The following is a 26,929-nucleotide window of genomic DNA, read 5'->3' as shown; positions in this document are numbered from 1 at the left end:
CTCATAACTAGACCACTGTGGCCCAATCAGTAAGACAATAATTTTTTTTTTCATTTTTTAAGGTGGGATTAAGCCTCGCTATCTTGCAATTTCTTATATATTTGATACCACTTGCAATAAAGCTTTCGTGCTAAAAAAAACTTTAGGTCGGCGTGGCATAGAACTTAGCTTTGGCTACTTATCAAAGTCAACCCTTGTGAACTGGTGTGATTATCCTGACAGCTGTAGTCAAGTCACCCGCGTGAAAAAAAAAAAAGTTACTTCCTCGCAGCGGTAACAGGCTATAGCCTGTAGCAAATATGTGGCTGTAACTAGGTATAGTAGGTCTGGGAGATATGAGTTATTACTTGACATGTCAAAAATTGGGATAAATAGCTAGAAATTAGAATAATAGTGGAACAGTAGATAAAATCCAAGATGGCGGGGCCTAATTCCCCGTTAGCTAAGCCGGGGAAACGGCCGGGTCGGTCTCCAACCCCTGCGTGCGGGCGGGCGAGCTGTGCACCCCTGGCGGTCCCTGCGAAAGGCGCCCGGGCAGGGAAGAGACATTGTTTTGGCTGCGTGACCTTGAGGTCCTTCCTGCGATCACTCGACTCCCTCGCCGGCCCGGCGGTCGTCCTGCTCGGTCCTGCGAGACCTCGTGTCGCAGGACACGCCGGAGGACACCGAGGGCTCGCTGTGTCGCTGTGTCTGCGCGACTCGTCCCGAGCAGTCCGCAAGACCAGCACGAGTGGCGCCCAACTGCCACGTTCACTTGTGTACTAACACCTTTGGCGACACTGGCAGAAATATACCCATACTATGCCATGCGCAAAGTTTTTAAGGCCCCTGCCCACCGGGGCGCACACACGGTCTGCAGAGCTTCAGGGAAAACAACGCGTATCTAAAACTGCTCAAGATATATGAGTGAGGTCTGTTTACGAAAAGCATTTCAGAATTGGCTGCGGACATCACGGTGAATACTACAGGAACCACGTGCAGTGAGGTGTTATAAAGCGTGTGTGACCTTTACACATAGTATAAATATGTTTCTTTGACACCTACCCATGCCTAATGTTCAGAAACTAAAAACGATCATTCTTTTTAACGCATATCTGAAATAAAGCAACTATTACGGGCAGTGGTTTTTTTTTCTAGAAAATATCTAAACGCTCATTAGACAGCAATAATGTATTCTCACGCATGCAGTTTCTACCTTGCAAGTGGCGTGCGTCTGCAAGAAAAGCCATAGCGTTAATTTGCCGGGCCATTTAGAATACGTTTGCTTCCAAACAATGTTGCTTTGATTTGTGTGTCTGAAAGGAACAATACACAGACAATGCTACAGTGTTTTAACTCACAACTAGTTTGGAAATATTTTTGCGAAAAATACATGCGATGGTTGTGTTTTTTTTAATTTTTTTATAAAAGGAAGGGGGGGGGGGGGCTAGTGAGGAAAGGAAATAAAATAGATCTGAAGTTAGCACATTTATAACTAATCCTCACAAACTTTGTTTAACTTTTCAAAATTAAATAATGTTCTTTTATATTGTTAGTTATTGTATGGCATCCTCCCCTTCTAAATTTCCATTTTAAGCTTGATAACGCCCTTGGAAAATACTTTGCTTTATTTGCTGCCAACTTGACAGGGTGTCTAGCTGGCTGTGTTATGCGTGTTGTGTATTTAGTTGTTACTGGCAGCGACAAAGAAACTGTACTTTAATGGATTAAAATAAAAATAAGAATATGAGCTTGTCTTTCAGTACTCGTCAGAGATATGTAACATCTCATCTCGGTAATGAGCAAACTCATTTGTTCTCGTATTGCAAATACACTTATAATACCAAACTTGGACACGAAATTTAACGTAAATTTCTTTAAAATAATGCCGGGCGTGATAAAATACGCAAATAGTGTTTTTAACTACATTTTAAGACGAGAATCACACGTAGTTTCCGCACCCGCCGCTAGAATTCGTTGCCGGAGAAGCTGCGTCGACTATAGAAACAGACGATTTGCAGAGCGAAAGGTTAAACTGTGTTTTGAAACGACTCCGATAAAAGCGAAAAAGACTTGAAAAAAATACTAAACACTGACTTTGGACCTGATTTTCGGCAATGAATTTTCTTAAAATACTGCTCATATCGTTAAAATTCATTAAATAGTTAATATATAAAGTAAATTCGCTCATAACTGATTCACTGACTGACTCTGTAACACTGATTGAATTCTGTTTTCACGCGCTTACAGTGTAAAATTTCCATTGCTCTTTGCTGACCTGTTCCTCCTAGCATTGCTTGTCGAGTCCGTGGAGCAAAGAAAATATGCGTGGTGGCATAGTGCAATATTTTGACGAGGCCGATATTTTCAGCATTTATCAGTGATAAGTAGCGAGCCGTAGGAACGTTTGCCACGTTTTGGCTGCTTATGTCCATTTAATATAATTCAGGTTGTTGGCCTCCACTTGCAAATATATCTACCGAATCTACCAACCACTATTGTGTCAATTTTCCAGCGCTAATATGATTAAATTGATCGCGAATAGATGCTAAGGCACATTTTAATTGCAGCATGTTAATGTTGTTGCGAACTATATTAAATTGAGCACCTCCATACGAATTGCACTGCCAATATGGTTGCCATCCTGGTGTATATTGAATTGAATCCATAGCAAGGAAGATTATTGAATGACCAGAGACAAAACTCAATGTGGTTTTTCAAGAGGATCTTTATTAAAAACAATGTTTTGTTAAATATATTTTTTTCATAATTATATATAGCAAAATATATCAGAAATAATTTACATGTGCACAATATTAAAATATATTGAATTTTTAATAAATATTTCATGTATATTAAAGTAAAGTTTTTGTTGTATTCATAATTTTTCAACGGGCGCCTCAGTGCTTTACAACTAACTAAAACTACGGAGTTTTCTTGGGTATTGTGAACTTTGGTTCGCGACATCCGTCACAGATGGCAGCACCGTGGTTGCACATTTCCGTTAAATGCGACTTCCGTTTAATTCACGGAATTACTCCTACCAAATGCGGGAAGCTAAGATGTTACACATGGACATGTAACTTAGGTGTGTGTAAGATGTTGGCGTGGGGTGGTTGGGGCCGCCCTCATAACAAGAACCCACACCGGTTTATGCGGCGTCCCGCGGGCCTGTTCGCAGTCCCGCGGGCCTGTTCGGGGTCCCGCGCGCCTGTTCGCGGTCCCGCGCGCCTGTTCGCGGTCCCGCGCGCCTGTTCGCGGTCCCGCGCGCCTGTTCGCGGTCCCGCGCGCCTGTTCGCGGTCCCGCGCGCCTGTTCGCGGTCCCGCGCGCCTGTTCGGGGTCCCGCGCGCCTGTTCGCGGTCCCGCGCGCCTGTTCGGGGTCCCGCGCGCCTGTTCGCGGTCCCGCGCGCCTGTTCGCGGTCCCGCGCGCCTGTTCGCGGTCCCGCGCGCCTGTTCGCGGTCCCGCGCGCCTGTTCGCGGTCCCGCGCGCCTGTTCGGGGTCCCGCGCGCACACCCTGACGGGATTCTCGTGGTCATGTGGCCATGCGCCACGATGAAGCCATAATGGCGCGCTATAGTTTCTACCGTTATTTTATTTGAACGAAAATAATCACTGAATACTAAATCACTGAACACTTGTTTGTTACGGGTAATGCTCTAAGAAAAAGTAAACTTAGGTTTACCCAGTTTGACTTAGCGTTATCTAAGTTTGTTGGGTAAATTTCGAATAATAACCTAAAATAAATTTGAATTCGGTGATTACCCGTGTAAATTTAGGTCTATCCAACGCTTATTGGGTAATGTTAGAAAAAAATACCAAATGATTATTTCTTCAGTTTCGTTGATACCTTAACTAACTTACCTTACCTAACCTAACGTGCTCAAAAATGACGCAACTCCTAACATTGCTCAACCAGCGTTGGTAGACTTAGGTGTACACGGATAATCGCCAGATTTGTATTTATTTGAGTGATTATTGATAGATATTTTTGAGGAAAACGAATAAAATCCATCTGAGATGTTTCATTCATACTATTGTTACTGATTGAAGGAAATTATATTTGTTTTATCATGTAAGATAAAAAAGGGTGGGGATTTGTGATTTTTAAACTATAGTGACATAAATTATGAAATACCTATACTGCAGCTCAATATGACAACTTTTGAAGTAATTTTTGAAATATTATTTATGTTTTGGTGCGGCGTGGTTTAAACGCACGCCTTAAAATTTTGCGGGTTCAACGAACTGTCAGACTTAAGGTGTTTTTTTTTTAATCAGCCTTGTTTATTGGCAACTGTGCTTTCGAAAGTCTATTTCTACTCTTGACTCTTTGAATGTGATTCGTCTGATAATTTTCTATTGGCTAGCGTATCTTGTGGGGTGTCAAGAAAACTACAAACAAATTGTAGAAGTGACAGTTGTTTGAATTTTCTGATATTCTGACCGATTTACAGGAACAAATAATACAATCATAAGCCTTTCACTGTATCACGGTATTTTTCAAAAAGTCAAGTACATATTTATTACTAGAATGTTGGCCTTACCTTATTGCGTTGAGGCCACTCACTAGAAAATACTTTTTTTTCTAGATTTCTGCATCTGAGTAACGCACACAAAACATTTTCTACGATCTCGTTTATGAAATATTTTACTCATACAAACTGGAACAAAAAAAAATACAAAAGCTTCAGCATGGAAAACTTCTTAAATGTGAATAATCCAATTAGGATGGGTTGTGGAATGGTCCGCTGATAGTCATTTTGGTCGAAATTCATAAAATAGAACTGAAATTTAACTAAAACAAGAATTTTATATTTTATCTCAAATTCCGCTTAGAAAACAATGCATCCTAAAGTCTCCGGAGAAGCTGGAATGCACTACAGGCATAAGGGAGAGGGATAAATAAAACCGAAGGATGCCACAGGTTTAAGGCCTTGACTATTTTTTTTTCAAAAGTATATTTCGTAAAGTTGATTATATAATTCAATGGAATGCCTGAATAATATAATGACTAGCTGCTACAGTTAATCCCATGTACCTAGCCATTGGCATTTGGTAATTAATTTTTTTGAATGACTGCAGCAGTAATAATTCTGCGTTAATTTTCTATACAATTTAAAGTGATCTGAGGCCGTAACGAGTCAAATTTCCAGCATTAAAGCTTTTAAAAAATGTGTTCACGGCGCGGGGAGTCGTGGAAGCAACATGGCGTCTGTTCGTGCGAGTGCCGCGGTGCGGCGCGGTGCGCGCTAGGGCTGCGCAGGGGCGCGCTAGGGCTGCGCAGGGGCGGATGCGGCCGGGACTCGCGCGGAAACAAAGGGCCTAGCGCGGCCCGGAGCAGGGTGGGGGGGCAGACAGGGCGGGCCGGGCCGCGCGGGGGTAATGGGAGGCGGTGTCGGGTTACCCAAGAGCAAACTCCGCAACAGCCCGGGAGGAGGGGTGGTGTACAGTCCGCCTCAGCTTCCGCCGGTCCTCGCACGCGGTGGTCTACCTCCGCGGTAGCCTGTCTCTAGCCGAAGTACCCGGGCCGAGCACTTCATGATCCAAGGAACACCACTGCTGAGTTCCAAGTCTGTAGGACATAACTATTGAAAAAAAAAAAAAAAAAACGGGATATTTCTATTTTAAAGTCCTATTGATTGCACAATCTCAGGGCATCATCAGCAAAATTGGGACGCTAGTCTTCAGCTTCATTTCGTGGGAAGGCAGGTAACCCCATAGACAAGACGTAACGGACGCACCAAACGATGGCGCGTTACAAATTCAAGGCAACGCCATCTAATGAAGAAGTTTTCAACTAAACTGTTATTTGGGTTTTTTTTTATTTCGCTAGCATCCGCGAGCTTTCAATGGGTTTCGCAAAGGAGAAGGATAGGAAGTTTCCAGTCCTTACTATATGGCCGTGTGGCGGACATAGAGAAAGGATACAAACTCACTGTTGTGTGTGGCTGTGACCTACCTCCTAATGATTTTCTATTACAAAGCTCCCTTAGGGATGGAATTTCATAATTGCTTGTAGTCTAAGTAACTCTCCGGACCAGAAAATATCTATATGCAAAAAAAAATCATGTCGATCAGTTGCTCAGTTGCTGCGTAAAAGAAGGCCAAACAAACAAACACACTTTCTCATTTATAATATTAGTAGTGATACAGAGAGCAGTGGCGCTAATCTTTGATTTGGAATAGGATTTGGGGGGGGGGGGGGGGGGTGCGGTCCGAGGATTTGGCGCGTGGGTTTTAAACGACGCAAGTTATTCTGGATAGGGTGCTTGTATGTTTTATACTGCCCATATGATAAGCCGAAAACTTCAAAATAAAACATACAAAAAGTTTCCCATGAAACATATTTTTGATGTTTAAGTTTATCAATCCCGTTTCACAGTTATGATTTGCAAGCGCAAGCGGGTCCTATCAGCGAGAGCCTTCTTAATTCCAGGGGGGCGGACCTGGAGGGGGTGACGCCCCCTGCCCCCTCGGAAGCTACGCCCATACAATGCATCACAGCTGATCTCAGCGTGTTTGGATTGGTCTTTTGACGGCCATCCTTTTCAAAATTCAATTTATATGTATAGCTTGTGTTACATATTCACTAACTGATATTTCATTAGGACAATAGGTTTTATATTTAAATTCATTTTCATTTATAAAAACCACTTAAAAATGGATTACGAGGTCTCCGTATTAAGTGTAATGAACTACAAACATGTATTATTGTGTTCTGCGCACGGGTTAAACACATGCCCTTATGTTTTGTCAGCAGAACGGGTTAGTAGAGCTGATGTAAGCATTGCCACGTGCGTTCGTTTACGTACCTTACTCACAATAGCGAGTCATTGTTCAAAATTTATAGATAAAGTAAAACAGTGTTTTGACACAGAACCTATTTACATGCCTTAACAGTGAATTAAAGACGCTCACTGAAATGAAACTTTAACTTATAGATTTCTAAGAAGTTTTGTAACCACTGCCAACTGCGTCCGGCTGTGTGGAGCCACCCGTCATGCTGAAAGATGTCACAGCCGCTGACTTGTGTGACTTAAATCTTGGCAGTCATCATGGATCCGCATCTAGAATGATAAAAATAAATTTAATTCTGACATTTAAATTTTGAAAATTTTATAGGCCGCTGTTTTGAATGCAATCTGGGATTTTTTAAATGTTTATTATTACTTTACTAATATTATTAAATTTATAAAGAATTAAAAAAATAAAACCTGGTTTACATCTTTGACTTCGGAGAACTTTGTGCGAACCCAACGAATTAATAACTTATTTAATATAAAATAACAAAAAATCTAATTAATATTTTAACAGAACTTACATTTAATACTTCCAAATTTGTTACAATCGAATGAATGCATTTGTAAATAAATAACAACACATCCTTCCTTTACTATGACCACGAGCGGACTAAGTTCCCACCATATTATCAAGACATGTAAACACATATGTACTAACTATCGTAGTCGTGACATGATGGCCATACTGCCGTATATTTCGTCTCGTGAATTACGCTAGTGTTCACTTATCCGCTATAGCGCGCTGGTGTCAGTCACCAGATCAACGGACACCTTACCGACCGCCATGTTGTCGGCTATCTGGTCACCATATTGAAAATATAAAAAATAAATCAATCGAAAATTCGGAACAAAATAAAAATTTAAATAATTTAGTGAAACTAGAAATCAATTTTCCGGAATACTTTTCTGCTCGTGTAAATATTAAGAATTAAAATACTTAAAAAAAATTCCAACAAATTTGTAAATCACTTAGTAGAGTCTCGTTAATCCGGACCCCGCTAGTCCGGACGTCCGGTTAGTCCGGACGGATCTAAAAAAAATGAAGAAAAAGAATGTTGTGACAAAAGAAAATAAGAAAATACATTTCTAAGAGAAAGTCCTCTTGCCCTCAGTTGCCGGGAGTCTTACCGCTAGTTTTCTGCTCATCGTCTGTTTTCCAAGAAGTGACTCACTCTATATCTGCGAGTTGTTTTATTTTGTTCCCTTCAGTCGATGGTTACTCGTGCTGGTGATAGGTGCCCGTGACAGTTATTTTTATTCAGTGCGAGTGTTGTATTGTGTGCACTTATTAAGAGCAACGTAATGGCTACTAAACGTAAGAAAGTGACTGTAACAATGGAGCAAAAACACCAAGTCTTATTTCGTATTGATGCGGGTGAATCATTAACTAGAATCGCGCAAGATTTAGGAGCGGGAAAACAAACTGTTTCTAATTGGAAAAAAAATCGGGAAGAAATTGAAGATTTTTGTGCCAAAATGGTGAGTAAGGACAGTCTGGGTAAAAGAAGCACGTTAAAAAAAATGAAACTTTAGACGAGGCTTTGTACATTTGGTTTTGCCAACAACGTGAACAAGGCGTTCCGCTGTCGGGCGTAACATTACAAGCGTTCGCGCTCAAACTCAACGAAAAATTAAATGTAAATTAATTTTAAATTTAATGTATTGTGTTATTCATAAGTTACATATATGTACTTAGTTTTTTAAGTACTTTATAATAAAACACAGTTGATTTTTAAGCATAAAGATTTTTTCTTTAGCCTATAACACTTGTTTTTGATACATTTTAAAGTTGATTACGGTTAATCCGGACTTTTGGTGATCCGGACAGGGTCCAGTCCGGACAAGTCCGGATTAGCGAGACTCTACTGTATTTATTAAAAATGCATTGTTATTTGATTAATAACAGTCATTAGTTCGATACTGGCCTTGCGCAAAATGTAATTTAGGCTTTAGAAGCGGAATGTTTGCAAAAAGGTTAAACGGAATGTTGTCTCACAACACCATTTTCGGATTGTTCCCGTGTAGATATGCACAAGGAGCTTTGTATTTGAGTGTTGCTTTAGCACAAGCTACTGCAAAATCAAATGTTGACAGTGCAATACAATGCAAAACCTGTAACTTGTTGGATCTGTGTTAACTATTTTTTCTTCAGAAATATATACAAAATATAAACTTGTTTTATTGATATATATATATATATAAATCATTGATTATCGTGTTCATTGTTTACTGGGTCCTGCTTATTAGCAACCATTTTTTGTACTGTACATGAAACATTTTCAAGAAACCAGTATCCAACATTTCCTACCTACCTACCCTCTTACAAAATCCCTCACGTATTTTTGTATTTAGTTGAAATGCTGACGAAAGTTTGTACTATGAACTACATTTCATACGGCGTTGGATACCATTTCTCTTGTTCGTTTATATTTTCATCTAACGTTCTTACATTAGTGGACATTTTACAATTTGACTGCAACAAAAACAACCAAAAAAATAAGATAAGGCGTGTTTTTTGATTTATGCTTTGTCACCAACATAAATCACTATTTTCTGGAATATTGTGTTGTGCAAACATTCAAGCCGAAGCTCACACTGATTTGAAACAATAATAGTGACGAGTTTTAATTATGATAAATTTAAAGATACTTTTAATTCGTTTGGTAAAAAAATGTACCAAGGCGTAAATATGAATCACGCTTAGGCTACTTAGTTAAGTATTTATGCACATTATTAAAAGTTCGTAATAAATTCAAAACAGTTTTAAAAAAAAATAGTCAGCGAATGATCGTAGTTCACGTTAAAATGTTTAAGTTTTGTTTCTATTTTTAGTAACATCCATACTAAAAAATCAAGTTTTGACTTCGATAGCTACGCATGAAATTACAACACAATCCATTTGAAAAATTATTTTCGACTTTTAATTAGGGACGTGTTCATTTCACGATATCATTTGGAAGGAGAGGCTGAAATGCATACTGTTATACACTCTGATTATTAGAAATGATGGTTTATCGCGGCAGTGGCATAGCAGGCGGGTGGCAGGGATGGCCTCCGCCAGTGGCGCCGGTGGGGGGGGGGGGGGGGCGACGGTTTCGCGGTTACTGACGCTCTCCCCCCCCCCCCTGTTTTAATCCAAGAGGGGGCGCCATTTTCAAGTCTGGCGAGGGGCGCCAGTCACCTAGCTACGCCACTGAAATCGCGGAAAATGTGTTTTGCGTTAAGATAGTCAGCAATCAAGTGTAACATAATCTTACTATTACGGTTATGGAAGAGGTATTATTAATATTATTGTAAAGGTGCCCCGCCTCTTCAGGGGTGTGTGTGTGTTCGTGAAGCGGGATAATACGTGTGTCGCTCGCTGGTGCTTCTAGTGCGTTACCGCCTCTAAGCGCAAGGCTCTCAACAATAGCGTCCATAGGACAACCGTGAAATGTGAGCGGTGACCTAACCTTATAGGGCATATAAATGAAGGTAAAGGTGTAATGCAAGTCCCTTAAGTGCTTTCAAGAATCTGTACCGGTTGTTTTACCCCTAAATTTATCCTGAAAACACGCCTATCAGCTATTTTAGCTCTTCTAAAAATACAGTTTGAAAACTTAATCCTTGACTTAAACTTAAAACTTTTCGGCCCTCAACGAATTCTTAAATGCTTTTCGTAAACAAACCCTACTTGTAGGTCTAGAGTAGTTTTGATTTGTGTTATTTTTCCTGAAGCTCTGAGCACCGCGCGTGTGCCCGGGTGTGCGGGGGCCTTAAGGTGGTTGGTTTATTTTAGGAACATTCTGTATTGCAGATTGCGTCCCCCTCCCCCCTCCCCCCCAATTGGCTGAGTTGAGCGCGGAACGAGCGTCTATCGCCGACAAGAGTCAGTGCCAGTAAAGGCCCTGTCACACTGCACTGTCAAATTATCGCTTCCAACACCTTCCAGTATGTTATGTTAAATAAAGTTGGTGGGTTATGACGTCACCGAAACATCACTAGCGCAGCCATGTTTGTTTGACAAGTTGGATTAGTTGAGTTTCCATCAAATATTTTTTCATTAGGACAGGTTCTAAAACATGTCGGATATTGGGTGCATTCGGCCAATCTAAATAGTGCCTAGCGAAAACGGAAATGACATCCGTTTTGGTCTCATCGATTCTTTAAACTGGCGAAGAGCATAGGTGTGATTAAAAAGTTTATAAAAGTTAAATTACTAAAATAATATTAATATGAATGTCGTACGAAAACATTTTATGTGTGATGAGATTATGTTTCCATAAATATGAAGTAATCACTGAACATTTATTTTTTTATGTAATTAAAATTATTGTGAGTTAAATTTATACTTGTAAAAAAATTTAAATTTCACAATTAGCAAATACATTATGTCCATAAAAGAATGTCCAAGTTATAAAATTTAATAGTATATATCAACTGTAAGCGTTGTAGTGATGGTTCAAGGTCACGATTTAAGAGAACTCAAAACAGTTTTAGATAAGCTCGTGCTTACTGATTGTTTTCTCGCTTGCAGGGGGAAAGAATTGCTCTTTCCCCAATTATTAGAGGGCGAACCTGAAAACTCTTTTTTTTTGGCAACAGGATTGAGTCCCTCCCCATTGGAATTTCTTTGTATGAGAGTGGTCGAAAGTCGAAGTCCCTGACCGTTTGATTGGCCGTTTTGGTCGAGACGATATAGCTCTTTTTCGCTGGCCTCTACTTTTACCTGACATGACGCCATGCGATTTTTTCCTTCAGGGCTTTATAAAAAGATCGTGTCTACGTTGCGCCGTTACCTAATGATGTGACAGAGTTGAGACACATAATTGAAGAGGCTGTTGCTTCCGTAACTTCGGACGTGTTAACCAAAGTGTGGGTAAGAATTGAACTTGAGGATGGATGTGCAGTTAAATCTGCACAATTCGAACACTTGTAAAATAACCTAGGTTAGTTTACCCTTGTTAATATCTATATTAAACTGCTATAAGTAGAGACCCGGAAAATTCGCGGGTTCAATGACCTCCAGGATAGACTTCCAATATCCTCTACGCACTCGGGCAAATGCCAACTGTTGATTGGCTGCTGACTTGTGAGTCGTCGTTTCTCGACTGTGTGGCCTGTGTGATTCGACACTTCTATGAGTGAGGGTCTCTAATTGGCCCTCAGTCCTCCAGATTAACAGTGAACCCAATGACAGAAGCAAGCACTAAGGTGTAATTACTTGAATTTTAGCATAACACGAAATGAACCCGCGAATTTTCCGAGTCTCTAGCTATAAGTAGAGACCTGTAAAATTCGCGATTTCAAATCCCTAAAAGATAGACTCCATGATCTTCTATGCACTCGACCAAATCACATCTGCTGATTGGTTACCGACTCGTAACACCTGTTGACTGGAATGATCGTGATTCGCTAATTCTTCTGTTAAAGAGATTTTTCATTGGCCCAGAGTCCTTCAGATAAACTGTGGCCCAATCACTGAAGCAAAACTATGTCAAACGTATTTGTACTCTATCCTATCGCGAAATGAATCCGCGAATTTTACAGGTCTCTAGCTGTGAGATACCATTGAGACTGGACGCCTTGTTTACCGGAGGCCAGTGGCAAGCAGCGAGTGATGCTGAGTGGGTGTGTCGCAGGACGGGGCGCAGCTCCGCGGGGGAGGACAAGGCGGCGGCGGGGCCCAGCTCGGCCCTGGACTCCAGCTCCGACTCGGTGGACGGCGACCACAAGCCTGGCAGCCTGGACTCGCACGGCCTCCTCGCGCAGGTCGGTGCCTCGCCCGCCGTCTCCCGCCGTCTCCCGCCGTCTCCCGCCGTCTCCCGCCGTCTCCCGCCGTCACCCGCCCACCGCGGCCCGGGGATAACCGGCACGTCGTCTGCGGACGACCGCACTGCGCGCATCTAGGCCTACGTGCATCCCATGAGCTGACAACTTTAAAATATACACAAAGTTTTTCCATAAGACATAAAAAAAGTTTCACAGCCACGCATTTTGCAAGCGCAAGCAGGGCTTCTTAATCCCGGGTGGGGGGGGGGATCCTCCCCCCCCCCTCCTGGATCTACGCCCATTTTCACAGACCCTACCATTCTGTACACATTTCACTACCAGTCTAGACTCAGCTATGGGGGGTTTAAGAAAATATTTATGGGCGTAAACTTGATGGGTAACGGAAAACACAAATGCCGCGGAAACTCAGCCCTGCAAAAGTTTAGCGCGTAATTTTGAATTTCGCGCGATGCAGGCGCGATTTCATTGGCTTAAAGAGGACGACGACTCGATCGTCGAAACACCTCGCGGGAAGCAGGCGACGAGTCGAGTGCAGGCGTTTGTTAGAGTTTGGGAGTTTGTGCCGTGCTCATTGACAACCAGTGTTCGAACGTTTGGCTTTTGGGCGGTCAGTGTTGACGGTTTAATGAGTGCGGTGCATGCAGACTTAAAATTCGCAGAAATGGCTGATACGTAGGGGCATTTATCTTTCTCTAAAAGATTCCGCGACTAGCTGAGAGTTAAAACACTGTAACATCGTTTATGTTTCGTGGTTGGGTGAGTTTATTTCAGTTCCATGTCCACTGTAACAACACCAATCACATTAATTCAGAGCGGAAGCAAGTTCGTCCTGAATGGCTCGGCCAAACAAGGCAACGACTTCTCTCGCAGACTGTCGTCAATCATAAGGAAGAAACCACAGGTGCGGTTGTACCTTGTTGCAATCTAATAGGCGTTAGAGCTTTTCGCGAAAAATTCCAGCCCCTACGTGATACGCCAATGGTGTACGGTGAGGCGAGATTAATTGCACAGAAGCAGTGCGCTTTTATCAAAGGAACTTTCGCAACAGACGTGCACCGAATAATAATACCTTCGTACGAATTAACAAGCGACTGCCTGAAACTTTGAGATTCATAACATGAAACGTGATTTTCTGAACCTACTGAATACATACTGAAGTAACGGTAAACTAGTATATGTTGACTATCGCTTAAGTAAGACAACCGCTGATTCTGAATATAGTCAAGATGCTTTCTTTTTTTACTGATGCAGCCATAACCAAAGACTGCATACAGTGATAAACTAGCTGTGAAAGTATATCCTAGTCCTTTCGACGCTAACACAGTAGGAAGTATCAGCAAATATAGGGCTATGATTATAAATGAAATTATTTCGAGGATTTCAACCAACAGCGTCACGAAGTCTCTGGTAGTTTGGTGTCAACGCATTCTAATCTAGCTGCAAAGAACCAAATCTAAATGATTTCGAATGGATTATTGACAGTCACTACTGTTACACCAAGAACCGCAAATACAACTAACATATTATCTTGTCTAACACCTGTTTTGACCATGGCGGTAAGAAGTAGGGAGTGGGCGTGTCGAATAATTTCAATGTTAATAAATGAAGTCAAAATGAGAACGACCCTCCATTTTGGAAAGGAAAAACTTTTTTTTGTTGCACTGCAATTTAACGCTAATTACTTGTTGATGTGTTGTTAACGTCTTTGTGTAAACTTTTTCGCTTTATGATGACATTTATACTATCATCCATAGAATTTCCTTTCTAGCTGTTAAAAACAATTATATTGCTACGGTTTGTTTTTCTAAACAATTCTTAACCGTAATAAGTGCTAACTTTATAACGGACACAACACTGAATTGACCGTAGCTCCAACAGTCAGTTCCGAATTTGATCGCTTCGTGTAGAAAGAAAACAGTTGGCGAAAATTCAAGTGCTCGGCTTGACTGGATAGCACGATAGTGTGTGCAGTGATGTCTGCTTGGCAGCCGCTCAGACCTCAAGAGACGAGTTCGTGTTGTTCTGGGCGGCTGGCGGCCAGCCAGGGTGTGAACTCCCTCCCCTTCTCCCCTTGTCAGCCGTCCCTTCCCCCCTTGTCAATCGTCCCTTCCCCTTCACATCCCCTCTTCTTCTTTACCCTTCCTTTCCCATCCCTTCCTCCTCCTTGTCGCCACGCATCTCTTGTAGCTGTTGTAGCCAGGGCCTTCTAGAGAAATTAAGGCCCGGGAGCAAATAATTGCGTCGGGCCCACTCCGTGTTACTGAATACTCAACTAATCAAACCAGACACTAATAAAAAAATTAAATGAAGGCAGACCATTAAGAGATTATAATGTTGTATAAAGAGGTAACTAAGTGATTTTAACAGCAATTTAAGAAAAAGAGTTTAAATGTTTCTTTCAATGAAACATAATTTTTTTTTCTCCTTTATACCTTTTAAAAAATAAAACACGTTTTTTTCTTTCTTTTTAAAACCTAAAAAATGTACGTAATACTGAACAACTTAATGTATAAAACATACTTAGTATCGAACAACTCAAAAACTAATCAACACTTATAGTTAGTTTTTCACGCTTTCAATAATAGAATCATAATTTAATGCTGTGCAAGTCTTGATTCAGTGCGTAATGTTCCTAGATCAGTCAGTTTTTTTAATTTTAGGTTTTTTTTTTTAGGTGCAACATAAGCTGTCCTGCTCCTTATCTTGAAATAACATCTTCCTTGTATGCATCCACCTGTCGTGGCTAACATATTTTTTCATTACCTTATCAGGGTTTTTTTTTTTTACATTCTGCCGCCAAGCTATAAACATGCTTCCTCATTTAAGATGAAACAAAAATTCCTGTATGTATATATTTTTTGTATCTTTGTTGTCTGTTATCCATAACTTTTTTCCAGGCATATTATTGCTCGTGTAATGTTACCTTTGTCTCGAATGTAAACGTGATATGAGCATATCACATAATTTAAGGTATCCGGACATGTATTTTTCGTCTTTCCATCATGGTAGATTTAAGCATTTTTTTAAATATATAATTGTAATTGGAGTAATCATTCGGGTTCCCCATCCAGAAATTTATCTTTATTAATAAGGATTACATGGAACATGTACTACACTATGTACAAGGCCACAAGGGCTGCATGGTGACAAGTTGCCGCCTGAGTATTGGAGAGTTCTATGTCCACTTTTTAGGTTTTTTATGCTATGGACACGAAATTAATATTAGTATTCATTTGTACTATATCCACACACGTCTACGTACATATAAATGTTTGTTCTTAATTTAAGACCAATATTATTTTGTTCTATGTCATGCTATTCATAGTTATTTGAACTTTCAAATGCTTATATCTCAGTTCCTACTTCAATGGACATAGAACACTCCAATTCTCAGGCGACGAAGTATACGTTTGTACAATGGTCGGAGCATCTCCAGCCAAAGGTTCCTGATGATCAGCTGCTTGCTGTGGTGGTGTTGGTTTTCTGGGGCTGCGATGGCGGCGCTGTGCAGCTGATGTGGGCTCCACAGAGGTTTCGACGATGGCGGTGTTGTTTGACGGCGAAGTCTGTGATGGTCCCGCAGCTACCGGCACAAGTGGTGATCGCCCTCCTCACCCTCCAGGATGTCGTCATGTCATCGTAGTTGTCGTGGTCTGTGCTGAAGAGCGGTCGTCTTGGGTGTGTGGTTTCAGGTAGTGGTTCACTGAGCCGTCGGATATGTGGCTTTGCGCTCTTTCGGCACCGTCGCATGGATTTGCCGATGGTTTTACAGAGTGGGGTAATCCAGTCCTCTCCAGGTTCGTTTTGTCTTAGGGTTGTGTAGGGTAGTCCTAGTAACAGTCTGGTGCGAAGGAAGTATGATTGCTTGATTGTGCGGAGGTTGAAGGGAGACGAATGGACTTAAACTTGGCATGCGTAGGTGAAGTGTGAGATGACGTATGGACGGTATGCGGTGAGGCATTTAAAAGTCTTGAAATGTAACAGCCCCCCCCCCCCCCCCTTTTCCTGGTGGCTCGGTCCGGGGGAATTTAGCCCCTCTCCCCCCCTCCTCATGACCTCACCTCTCGACGGCCCTGGTTGTAGCTGTTGCAGCTATTAAACTGCTGTAGCAGTTGCAGCTGTTGTAGCAGTTGGAACTATTGCAGCTGCTGTAGCTGTTGCAGCTTCTGTAGCTATTGCAACTGCTGTAGCTGTTGCAGCAGCTGTTGTGGTTGCTTTAGTTGTTGTACCTACCTATTGCAGCTGTTGTAGCTGCTACAACAGCTACAGTTGTAGCTATTACAGCTGTTACAGCTGCTGTAGCTGTTGTAGCTGTTGCATCTGCTGTAGTAAAGCTGCTGTAGCTGGAGTGCGCGTGGCCTGCCCCCAGGAGCAGCCCCGCCACGCCGCCGCGGACGCCGTGTTCGCGGGCGAGCTGAAGCCCAGCGTGGCGAGCCTGCAGGCGACGGCGACGCTGGCCGCCTACCAGCTGGGGGCGGCCGCCTCCCGGCCCCCGGGCGGCGAGCACCACCACCCGCACCACCCGCACCACCCGGCGCACCACCACCACCCGGCGCACCACCACGACGCGGCGCTGCTGCACGACTACCACAGCTTGTGACAGTGGGTGTCGGGCTACGGGTACGGCCAGTGAGCCCGTCTAGCGCGTGGACCCGACCTGCGGACACACGGCTCTGTTGTTGCTAGTAGAGACCTCGCACCTCGCCTGCCACGTCACGCCTGTAGGTGGCTCGTACCTTGTGAGGAGCACACATTAGGGAAGTATACAAGTGGAGCATCACCCGTCAGACATGAGGCCGTTTATTCCTCCTTGTCTTTCTTATTTCACATACCTGTATGGCGGACGTTCGTTCATAATTGTATGAGCTGTTATAGTCTGCTTTTACTAACAAGTGTATTGATATGAGTTGAATTTTGTCTCCAATTTAACTTCCAATACAGTTACAGCTGATACAAATGTAAACAAACGACCGCCATACTGGTACGTGTAGTACATGGAAATCCCCTCAACTTTTGGCTTCACCCCCCTCATCGGGAATCGGACATTATGCTCCATCTGTATGTTTCCCTAATCTATGGTTAGGAGAGATACGAACCGAAAGACGCCATCTTGGTTTCAACAGTTATTTTTAGGCCACAGCAGTTTCCCATCGTTTGACTTTTCAAATTTTTGCTTCGCTAAAGCATATTTAAAGCAAATGGTTTCACATGTGAAGTCATTGGAATTTGTTATTTATTGTTGTTTGGGAACGACTATAACTAGAGACCGGAAACAATTCGTGATTTCAATTACCTATATGATCCTCTATGCACTCGGGCTAGTTACCTCTGCCCATTGGCTTACTGACTCATGACATCATAACTGGAATGCTCGCGAAACGATATTTTTTGTTGAAAGTTTTTTCATTGGCCTAGTGTCCTTCATATAAACTGTGGCCCAATCACTGAAGCAGCAAAAAGGCAAATGTATTTGGATTCTAGCCTATCACAAAATGAACCTGCGAATTTTTTGTTCTCTAACTTTAACTATGACTCTATAATATGGGCTTTCTAAATATCTGAATGTTTGATGTCTGCCTAAACGAAGGCAAATTTCCAGTATTAAACTAAAAAAAAAGTTATTTAATTTTAAAAAATCCTTTGAAACTAATATTGTTTCCTTCGGTTTCTGTATATCTCTTCTCAAGGGAATTACGTCCCAATATCTAATTTGTTTTTTTTTTTTTTTAATTTTTAGTTATAATACAAATATTTTATTATTCTTGAAATGTTTTTGCTTAGTAAGGCATAAAAATACCTTCCCGAGTTTCTTTGTGTTGCTTTAGTATCATGTTAGCAACAGGCAATGCTACCGTCGGAAGTAAACGGCAGATTGTTTCACGCAGGCGACTTTAAGACAAGTGTCTTACATCAGTCCTCAAGCACGTACAAGCTTAATTCCATTCCCTGGCAAGACACTTTAATAACACGGAAAATTGACTTAAATCTTAAACTATTTTATACGTTTAGGATGGTGGTGATTATCTCCCTTATCTCTCAAATGAACGTGTTTTATAAGATATACTTAAAGCAAATTTCCCCGTCGGTCATATAAATAAGTGTTTTGCCTGACAGGGTACAAGATGGCCAAGGCAAACCTGGGTATTATCTGAAACCTCAGAAGCGGCTATGGCAGTTGACTGGTTCTCTAAATTGTGTAAATCTATGAAGTCTAGTCTCTTAGTCGAATGTAACGAGAAATGACGGTATCTTTCAAGGATTCCACGTAATCGCTTCGTATCAAGGAAGGCTTGGAGCTTATATAAGTTATAGTTTATTTCATACGCTCTAGACGACCCTGAGCCAACGATACACCCTGATAACTAGAGTTCATTCCAGATAGTTAAAATTCCATTCTGTTTTCAAGACATTTAAAGGGTAACCTGGTTGTCCCAACAGCAACTGGTAAGGATGTACGTGTAATTGTGCGTAGTTGAAGAGAGGCATCAGGTTGTCAGAGTTCATTCCAATTGTCCGTTTTGATAGGAAGGTTCTAAAGTCTAAAGTTTATGCCTAACCGATCCCTGTGCAGCTCAGTGCAAGTGATGGGAATTTTGTGGCAGTCCCTAGTGAATAGATGCGATGAGTAGTATTTGCAACACGTGACTCATGCTGTTGGCCCACAGTTTATCTGAGGACTCTGACCTAATGAAAGACCCTCAGTTACATAAAGTACCGACTCACATGCAATACACTTTTGAACGTCTCGTAAGTCAGCGAGAAATGAACTATTGACATTAATCAGAGTATGCTAAACTGTAGTCTATCCTATAAGTCATGGAACCAGCGAATTTTTTTACCATATCTGTGATTAGCATAATTTAGCGGCTATTTTTCCATCTCTATGAAATAATCTACAACATGATTCGCTTTTAGGCGCCTAAAAAAAGTGGCACATTTTAGTCGTTTGGTTACGGAAACTGAACAGTTGTAACGTTTTTAGAATGAAGCTTTTTACAAAATACGTTTTACTAGATCACGTAAAAAAATCTTGAGTTTAATGACTTTTAAGACATTTTCCACTTTCCTCTGCCAGTGTGGGCTGTACGTTCGCTGGTGACAAATGAAAAGTATCAACTAGGACGCATGTTACACTGTACTTATTTGGCTGAGGGTCTCATCGGCTTAAAGTCCTTGAGGTAACTGTGAGTCAATATCAGGAATCAAACCTGTGGCGAAATGAACCCCCCAGTTCTTACAGTCTAATATTCACCTTTGATCGGAACCCGAGTTTCCAAGTTTTCGTGAATGATTGCGTTCATTTGGTGGCAGGTGAATGCCATTGAGTCTCGCTGTTGAGGTGACTTGCTAGAGGCACCGTAGCACAGTGGCACACATTTGTTAGTTAAAAAATACGGATCACGTTGGGAAACATTTGACAAAATATATTCTGTGTAACATACAGTATGTTTGCCATATCCCCGCATTAATCATAAACACAGACACTTTACAGCACTTTCTTGCTTAAAAAAAGTATTATGTATTCCACAGCAGTGCATAATAAAAGTTACTCTTTTTCGCTCGTAAGGTTAAAAAAAAGTTTTGTCTTAAGAGTTTTCAAATTAATTGGTTTGAAACAGTATTTTTTGCCCCCTCACTGTGTTAAATAACTGGGTGCGAAACATTACCCAATATTTCTTCAAAATATATTTAAAAAAACCCTTTTAACATTAAAACTACACAATAATGGCACAATGGAGGTTAACAATTTTAACCAAAAATCTGCTTTTGTCATACTATTTACATTATTCGTTTTTCTCCACCCCCACCCGCCATTTCCAGCAGCCTTCTACTTAAATTCTTCGTCATCGACAAATATCCGTTAACTCCGTTACCTACACTCCCTGTAATGACGTCAACGCTCAACTTAACCCTACTGGCATCGGCAGTGAAGAAGTTTAACTTATTCCAGATTGGAATTTTCTTCGTGAACATAACGTTCTTGAATATGGCATCGCTTCCTCGTGTAGATTGGAATGGGTTTATCTCTTCTGCTGCAAATATACACTTTTTTAAATTCTGATGCAAGTCAACGTACTGAGATCAAGGATTAATTTGTGTTAAAAAGGTGTTCAGAAATGTTAAACTGATTTTATCATTATTAAAGTTGAATGTTTTCGTTAGATTCGCTGTATATAGTTACATATTTTGTTTGGTTAAACAGTTGGTTGGCGTACTCTTGTAATATAAATATTGAAAACCAGGAATCTCAATCCTTTTGTTTATTTCTAAGAAATACGGAGAGAATGGAATGCCGATGTCTTTGTGAATATTTTAATCGAATACCCCGAGGGTACACATTGTTACACGACCTGCTTAGCTCCCAAAGCAAAGAGTTAATTTTTGCAATGACACATTTTAAATTTCAGTGCAGTGAAAGGTTCATGTTAAAAGACTTTATGGTTCGCAAAGCAACAGCGTTATCTGTGCGTTACTTTACTCTATGCCATTTCATATTTTGAACTGCGGATAAAATCGTTTCGTAAGTGACAACAAAAATGCGATGAAACATGTTATATTAACGTTATTGATTTTTTGTGTGGTAGGGTTTGGCGTTTATACGTTCATTAGCACTACGGCGACGTTTACCGTCAACATTCGTGTATTATTTGTTTTCTGCAGTGCTGGATAACTATGAGCGTAATTTACCCAATAGCTACTGTGGGCTTGCAATATTTTTTTTCAAATATAAGCCCTGAAGGATAATTTTTTGTGTGCTTACTTCCGTTTTCTCCCAAAAAGTAATGTAAAACCGAGCGTCAATTTAAGCCTTTAAACAGTTGCGTCTATTTTTTTTTTCTGAAATAGGGTGGTAACAAGCTAGGAATGATAGTCTGAAGATGCCAGTATAGGATATAGGGTATACAAAATCCTTTTTTATCTCAACATATGCTTAAACAATTTACTCATTTAAGTATTAATAAATATAATAGCAAAGTGACCTAAACCTCAAGCCACGAAGTCTAAAACATGGTGTCAAGTATTTTACAAAACTTTAGTGCTAAGTGAGTAGTTTTTTTAACGAATTTAGTTTCGCTATCACTGTGTTAATTGCATGGGGAAACTGTACCTTTGCAAGCCAAATGCGATTTTCCACAAAATAATGTCTGATTTCTACGGAAATTGCCAATATTTTTTATTCCGAACCATTTTCTCAACAAGTTGGTTTCCGTTCTGCGGGGTTTATCTATAATGACAAGCTGTTTCAATATTGGTGGTAGCGTTTTGCATTTCGTTAGTCGTTGTATACACTGCTGATTGTTTTAGACATTAAAAATGTTGTTTAGAGGGCAAATAATAACTTGAAAAAAACCAGGCAAATTCGCTTCTGCTCTTATGTCATGACAGACAAATTTTTACAATAAATATTATATACAGCTGACACATTAAATTACACTTACTTATCAGCGTTGTCGGTAGCTCGCTCGTTATACCATTAAAGGTTTTACAGATAGGCAACTATATGTGAATGGATAATGTTATTTTTACATTTCGATTAAAGTATAATGCATATTAGACCGAGAAAAAATATTAATTGCATATCTAATCAGCAAATTGGTTAGATAAACGTACTTTTAACCGATTTCAAAAAAGGAGGAAGTTCTCAATTAGACTGTCTTTTTTTTATGTTTGTTACCTCAGAAATTTCGACTGGGTGAACTGATTTTGATGATTCTTTTTTTTATTCTGTCAGGTTTACAATGTGTGTATACCTAATACTCTCTGCTCCCAGTGAAACTAGCAACTACGTTGTACTCCAAATGGCCAAATGATTTCTAAATTAATCACAATTATATCATTTAGAGTAACGATATAAGGAACGTAGCGATGCTATTGCATTACTGAGGGAAAAAGAGGCAAGAAAAGACGTAAACAAGTCTTCAAGTTTTCTTTAAGTGTACTTTCACGGCACTAAAATTTGAATCAGTGAAATTTCACGGAAAACTCCGTTAAAACTGTTCTACTTTGGTTAATTTTAACAATTTTTCTGTAAAATTACACTGATTTGTGGCAGTTGTTAACATTTACGTGTTTTAGAGAGTAGCTACTGACAAAGTTTCACAAAAAAAAAAAAGCCAGCAGCAATAATTTCGGCCCCTAAAATTTGTGCGTTCATTGGTCGAAGTGCAGAACGCAAAAAAAAAAAAACCGTGATGGCGGAACCTGTTGGAGTGTACTTGGGTGCATCTCGCGCGCAGTGTGTTTACGACTGCCGTGTCTCAAGAGCTGTGCTGCCGCCTGCCGCTCCTTGCTCGCCCCCGGAGGCGTCCAGATCTGACGAGCGTCTAAAAATATCGCCGCGGGGTCCTGCGCTTCCTGCCGGGAGGGAAATCGTCCTTGGTCCTGGCGTCGCTCGGGCCTGCAGCTTCCCGCTCGCCCCCCCCCCCCCCCCCCCAACCCCCTCCAACTCTACATCCTCCCGCAAGATACGCCTGCCGGGCACGCGCGTGGTCTGCGAGAACAATGGCCATGGAGAGCAACGCGCTTTAGAAACTGCTCAACATATCCCAGCGGGACCTTGTTTACGGAAAGCATTTGTGAGTTCCGTGAGGGCCGATAAGTAGTTGTGTTTTTCGGAATAAGTTTTCAAACTGCATTTTTTAGAAGAGTTAAAATGGAGTGTTTTCAGTGTAATTTGTAGGCGTAAAACAACCGGTAAAGATTCTTGAAAGCACTAAAGGGACTTGCATCACACCTTTATCTTAAAATTCCACAGATGGCCTAAGCACGACGAGAAGACTGCGCGCCAGTTCAGAGGGTATACCGCGCTAGAAGCACCAGCGAGCGTCGCGCTTATCCCGCGCCTCACCAACACAGATACAGCCCTGACTAGACGGGCCCCTTAAATGTGTGGCTTGTTTTACTATTCGTTATACGTGAAGAGGTATTTAGTAAATGGCACTGGGTCCCACGCCGAGCAAGTTGTTTAATTTTATTTTTTTTTTTTCTTGTACATTTATTGCGATTGCGCTCTTGCATTTGTTATTGGGTGACAAATATACTCACCAAATATTTACTAAAAGTTATTTACAAACTAAAATGTCACGCAAGAGATCATAATTATAAACCCTTGCGTGACGTGTTAGATAGTATGTGTAAAAATCATTTAGGTAAATTTGAGACAGTTTTAACGTGTAAGAGCTATAGCAATGACTAGAAAAAGCAATAACCAACATGGCATGTAGCCCTACCCTTAAACTGTGTACGTTACCAAGTCTTGTGAATGTACCATGACGCAATCAGTCAAACGAAAATTTGAACACACGTGTGGCTTTTTACCGTAAGAGCGACATGTATCTGGCGACTATAATTGCAACAAATCATAAGTACAATGGTTATACAATACTATCTGTAGAAATTCCCCTAAAATTTAGATACGAAAATGCTATAATCTTGTGAAAATATTATACGTAATTGAACTAAAACTACGCTGGAAAATACCTTTCGAGCCAGCCATTTTAGAAAAGCACAAATCATGATTCGGAAAATATTGGTCCGGTGCTGTGAATTAAAAAAAAAAAAACTACTTGACCACCATCGCGCTAAATTAAATCCAGATCACGAACAAACTGCTTGCGCTTTGTACTTATTGTACTTATTTACCAATTGTAAATATGTTTTCCACGAATCCGAATTGGTTTTTTTTTTTTTTTGTAATTTTTCGTTTTATTTTTTTAATGTTGGACAGTTTTAAATTTAATTTTGTTAATTTGCCATAATGTTGCAAGGTAAGTGATTTATGTTGCATTTTATTACGAACTTACCGAGAAATGTTCGCAATGTAGAGTCGCTGCATGGACGACTGCAAGCTACTCTGTGTCGGCAGGAAAGTATTGCAGTGAAGTCAGGTGCCTTCGTCTTGGCCGCTGTGCGCGTGACAATGAGTGGTCCAGCGACAAGGACATCCCGTGCTGACGTCACTATACTGTCACTCGTCAAGCGGATGCTTCAGTCTTCAACAAACACATTTCGCAAGCCAACATATGTATGTGCACGCGTATATATATAAGTATATGTTAAGGGTAGTGCTAGAATAATAAGTAGCCTAAACCTAGGTTTACCTTGGTTTCATTATCCAAGTTGGTTGGGTTAAGTCTGAATAATGACTAAAACAAATTTGAATTCGCCGTTTACCCGTATACACCTAGGTCTACCCAACGCTATTATATATATATATATATATATACACACACACACACACACCTACACATACATTTATGTATGGGCCTTCCCCCGTCCAGAACTTCAGACGACGGTACAGCAATACCGGCGTAAACCACTGATTCTTTTATTAGGAGCGTAACTCGTTCACTAAATGCCCGTTCATGCAAACTAAATGCAGGCGCACGGAACTCTAGAGAACTACTGGGAATACGTTAAAGATGGCTTCATTGGTGCACCACACGCCATTCAAAACAAAACAAGCCAAATTGCTCCCAATACACTTGCAAAAACGCTAGGCAAAATTTTATAAGTCCGTAAACATCTTGCCTGTTTCCAGAGGGAGGATAAATGTGTGCGAGCATCCCATGTATCTGAACACTAAGTAATGAATGCTTGCTAAGTGTTTTCTTCCACATCAGAGGCCGTTAAAAAATGAATCTTCGTATTCGGATGTAAATTCATTCGGTACTGTTGTAACACAGGCCAAGCAGTTGTTGACAAGGATGACTGACGTCTGTAGGTCTATTATAGAATGTCCGTATAAGCTGGAATCAGGGCCGTAGGCAGGATCCACTATAACCATTGCATGTGTTTTTAGAAGTAAGAATTTTTATTAAAGAAATTTTGGAATTTTAAAAATAAAATTGTCACATTAAAATCTCCAACATTTACACGTATAATTTTTAAGTAAAGATTTTGCTTGTTGAAAGAATATTTGATATTTGATAATTTTTATTTTTATTTAAATGTTTTAAAACTTTGTTCTTAAGTCAATAGTTTTATTTTTTTAGACATAAACTTTAATGTTATTTAATACATGAAACACACATGTCAAGTTCATGTGAAAGACAAACGGGCATGAGATAAGGACTGTACTTGGAAACACAATTCGTGCGTTTCTGTGCGAGAAGACTGTAATACAGAGGAAATATACAAATGTTAGCCTTTAAGGGTTGTAATCATATTTCCAAAAGTATTTGATTGTAACCTTATGAAGCTAAAGTGCTGTTATTTTGTAATTCTATTTCGCATTATATATATTATATATATATTTTTTTGAATTCCGGAAGGGAGGGACCCTGGCTGCGGCCCTGACTGTAATGCAGGCGTCGCTGTGTTCGTCCAGAGTGGTGTTTGGCAACGCAGTGCCGGAGTGGCGGCAACACTGTGGCAGGGACGAGCAGAGCAGAAGCCCCCAACTGATAAACGGGACCGCTAGGTCAGCGCGTCCAGCCGCTCTATCTGTGACGTCGCTGTGGGTGTTATCGCGCGGGGTCGACTGTACAACGCCCCCCCCATATTTTTTTTCTTTTATTAATCTTAACTGTTGCTCCCTCTGTCTGTTCCGTCTCTCCCCATTGCCTCTCTCTCTGTCAGGATCTCCCTGCGAAGGTCGCGTCGTCGTACGACGGCGACGACCGTCCATTCATGCCGCCTCGCGCCTCGCTGTCCCTGCTGCGCCGCCAGTGTTGCCAGACGTACCTTGATACGGGTACATGCATCCGGTACCCGAGATGATCCGCTCGGGTACGCACATTTACCTGAATTTAGGAGGTATAGCCTATATTAAAAGAAAATATTTACTCTGATTAGGAAACCAAAAATTCTTTCCCCTGGCCGTAACTTACCGACATTAAACACCCTACCTGTTTGAAAACAACTTCGGCTAAGCCATATTCATATGCATCTCTGAAGAACCACAGGCTCAAGTTGCAGCTAGTATCAAGTAAACAGTAGGGTGGCGACATCAGAATCAAGGATGTCTCTCCTTGAAATCAAGTCTCGGCTACACTAATAAAGCACAACACAAAATTTAAGTCGCCATATTTATATTGCAGGTACTATTTACAATAATTTTACTTCAAACTTAAGGGGCCCGTCTGGTCGATGTGTGTGTGTGTGTTGGTGAGGCGGGACGATAAACGCGACCCTAACTGCTGCTTCTAGTGCGGTGTCTGCTCTGAACTGGCGCGCAGTATACCAGTCGTGCACAGGCCAACTGTGGAATTTGAGCGGTGACTTTAACATTATATTGCGGAGCAAAGGAGTAATACAAGTCCATTAAGTGCTTTCAAGAACCTATGAACCGGTTATTTCAAGTCTAAAAATTACTCCGAAAACACGCCTAATAGCAATTTTCACTCTTGTAAAAACACAGTTTAAAAACCTAAT

The 26,929-nt window shown here is 41.0% G+C and overlaps 1 protein-coding gene across 2 annotated transcripts in view; it reads left to right on the top strand.

Annotated features, from left to right (window-relative positions):
- LOC134531002 (homeobox protein six1-like) overlaps window positions 1-21,831 on the top strand; it is a 137,186-nt gene extending 115,355 nt beyond the window's left edge. Inside the window, exons 2-3 of one of the 2 annotated variants that reach the window (XM_063366423.1) lie at window positions 12,403-12,532; window positions 16,926-21,831. In XM_063366423.1, coding sequence (XP_063222493.1) covers window positions 12,403-12,532; window positions 16,926-17,153 — 358 coding nt within the window. In that variant the 3' untranslated portion in view covers window positions 17,154-21,831. Of the gene's footprint in view, window positions 1-12,402; window positions 12,533-16,922 lie in introns of both variants that reach the window. The other variant, XM_063366422.1, reaches the window with a different exon arrangement.
- Window positions 21,832-26,929: the final 5,098 nt, after the last annotated feature.

The sequence above is a fragment of the Bacillus rossius genome, chromosome 3 (genome assembly GCF_032445375.1).
Source record: "Bacillus rossius redtenbacheri isolate Brsri chromosome 3, Brsri_v3, whole genome shotgun sequence".
Taxonomy (NCBI): domain Eukaryota; kingdom Metazoa; phylum Arthropoda; class Insecta; order Phasmatodea; family Bacillidae; genus Bacillus; species Bacillus rossius.
Note: the sequence above shows the minus strand (reverse complement) of the source record. Positions and strands in the feature narration are given on the sequence as shown.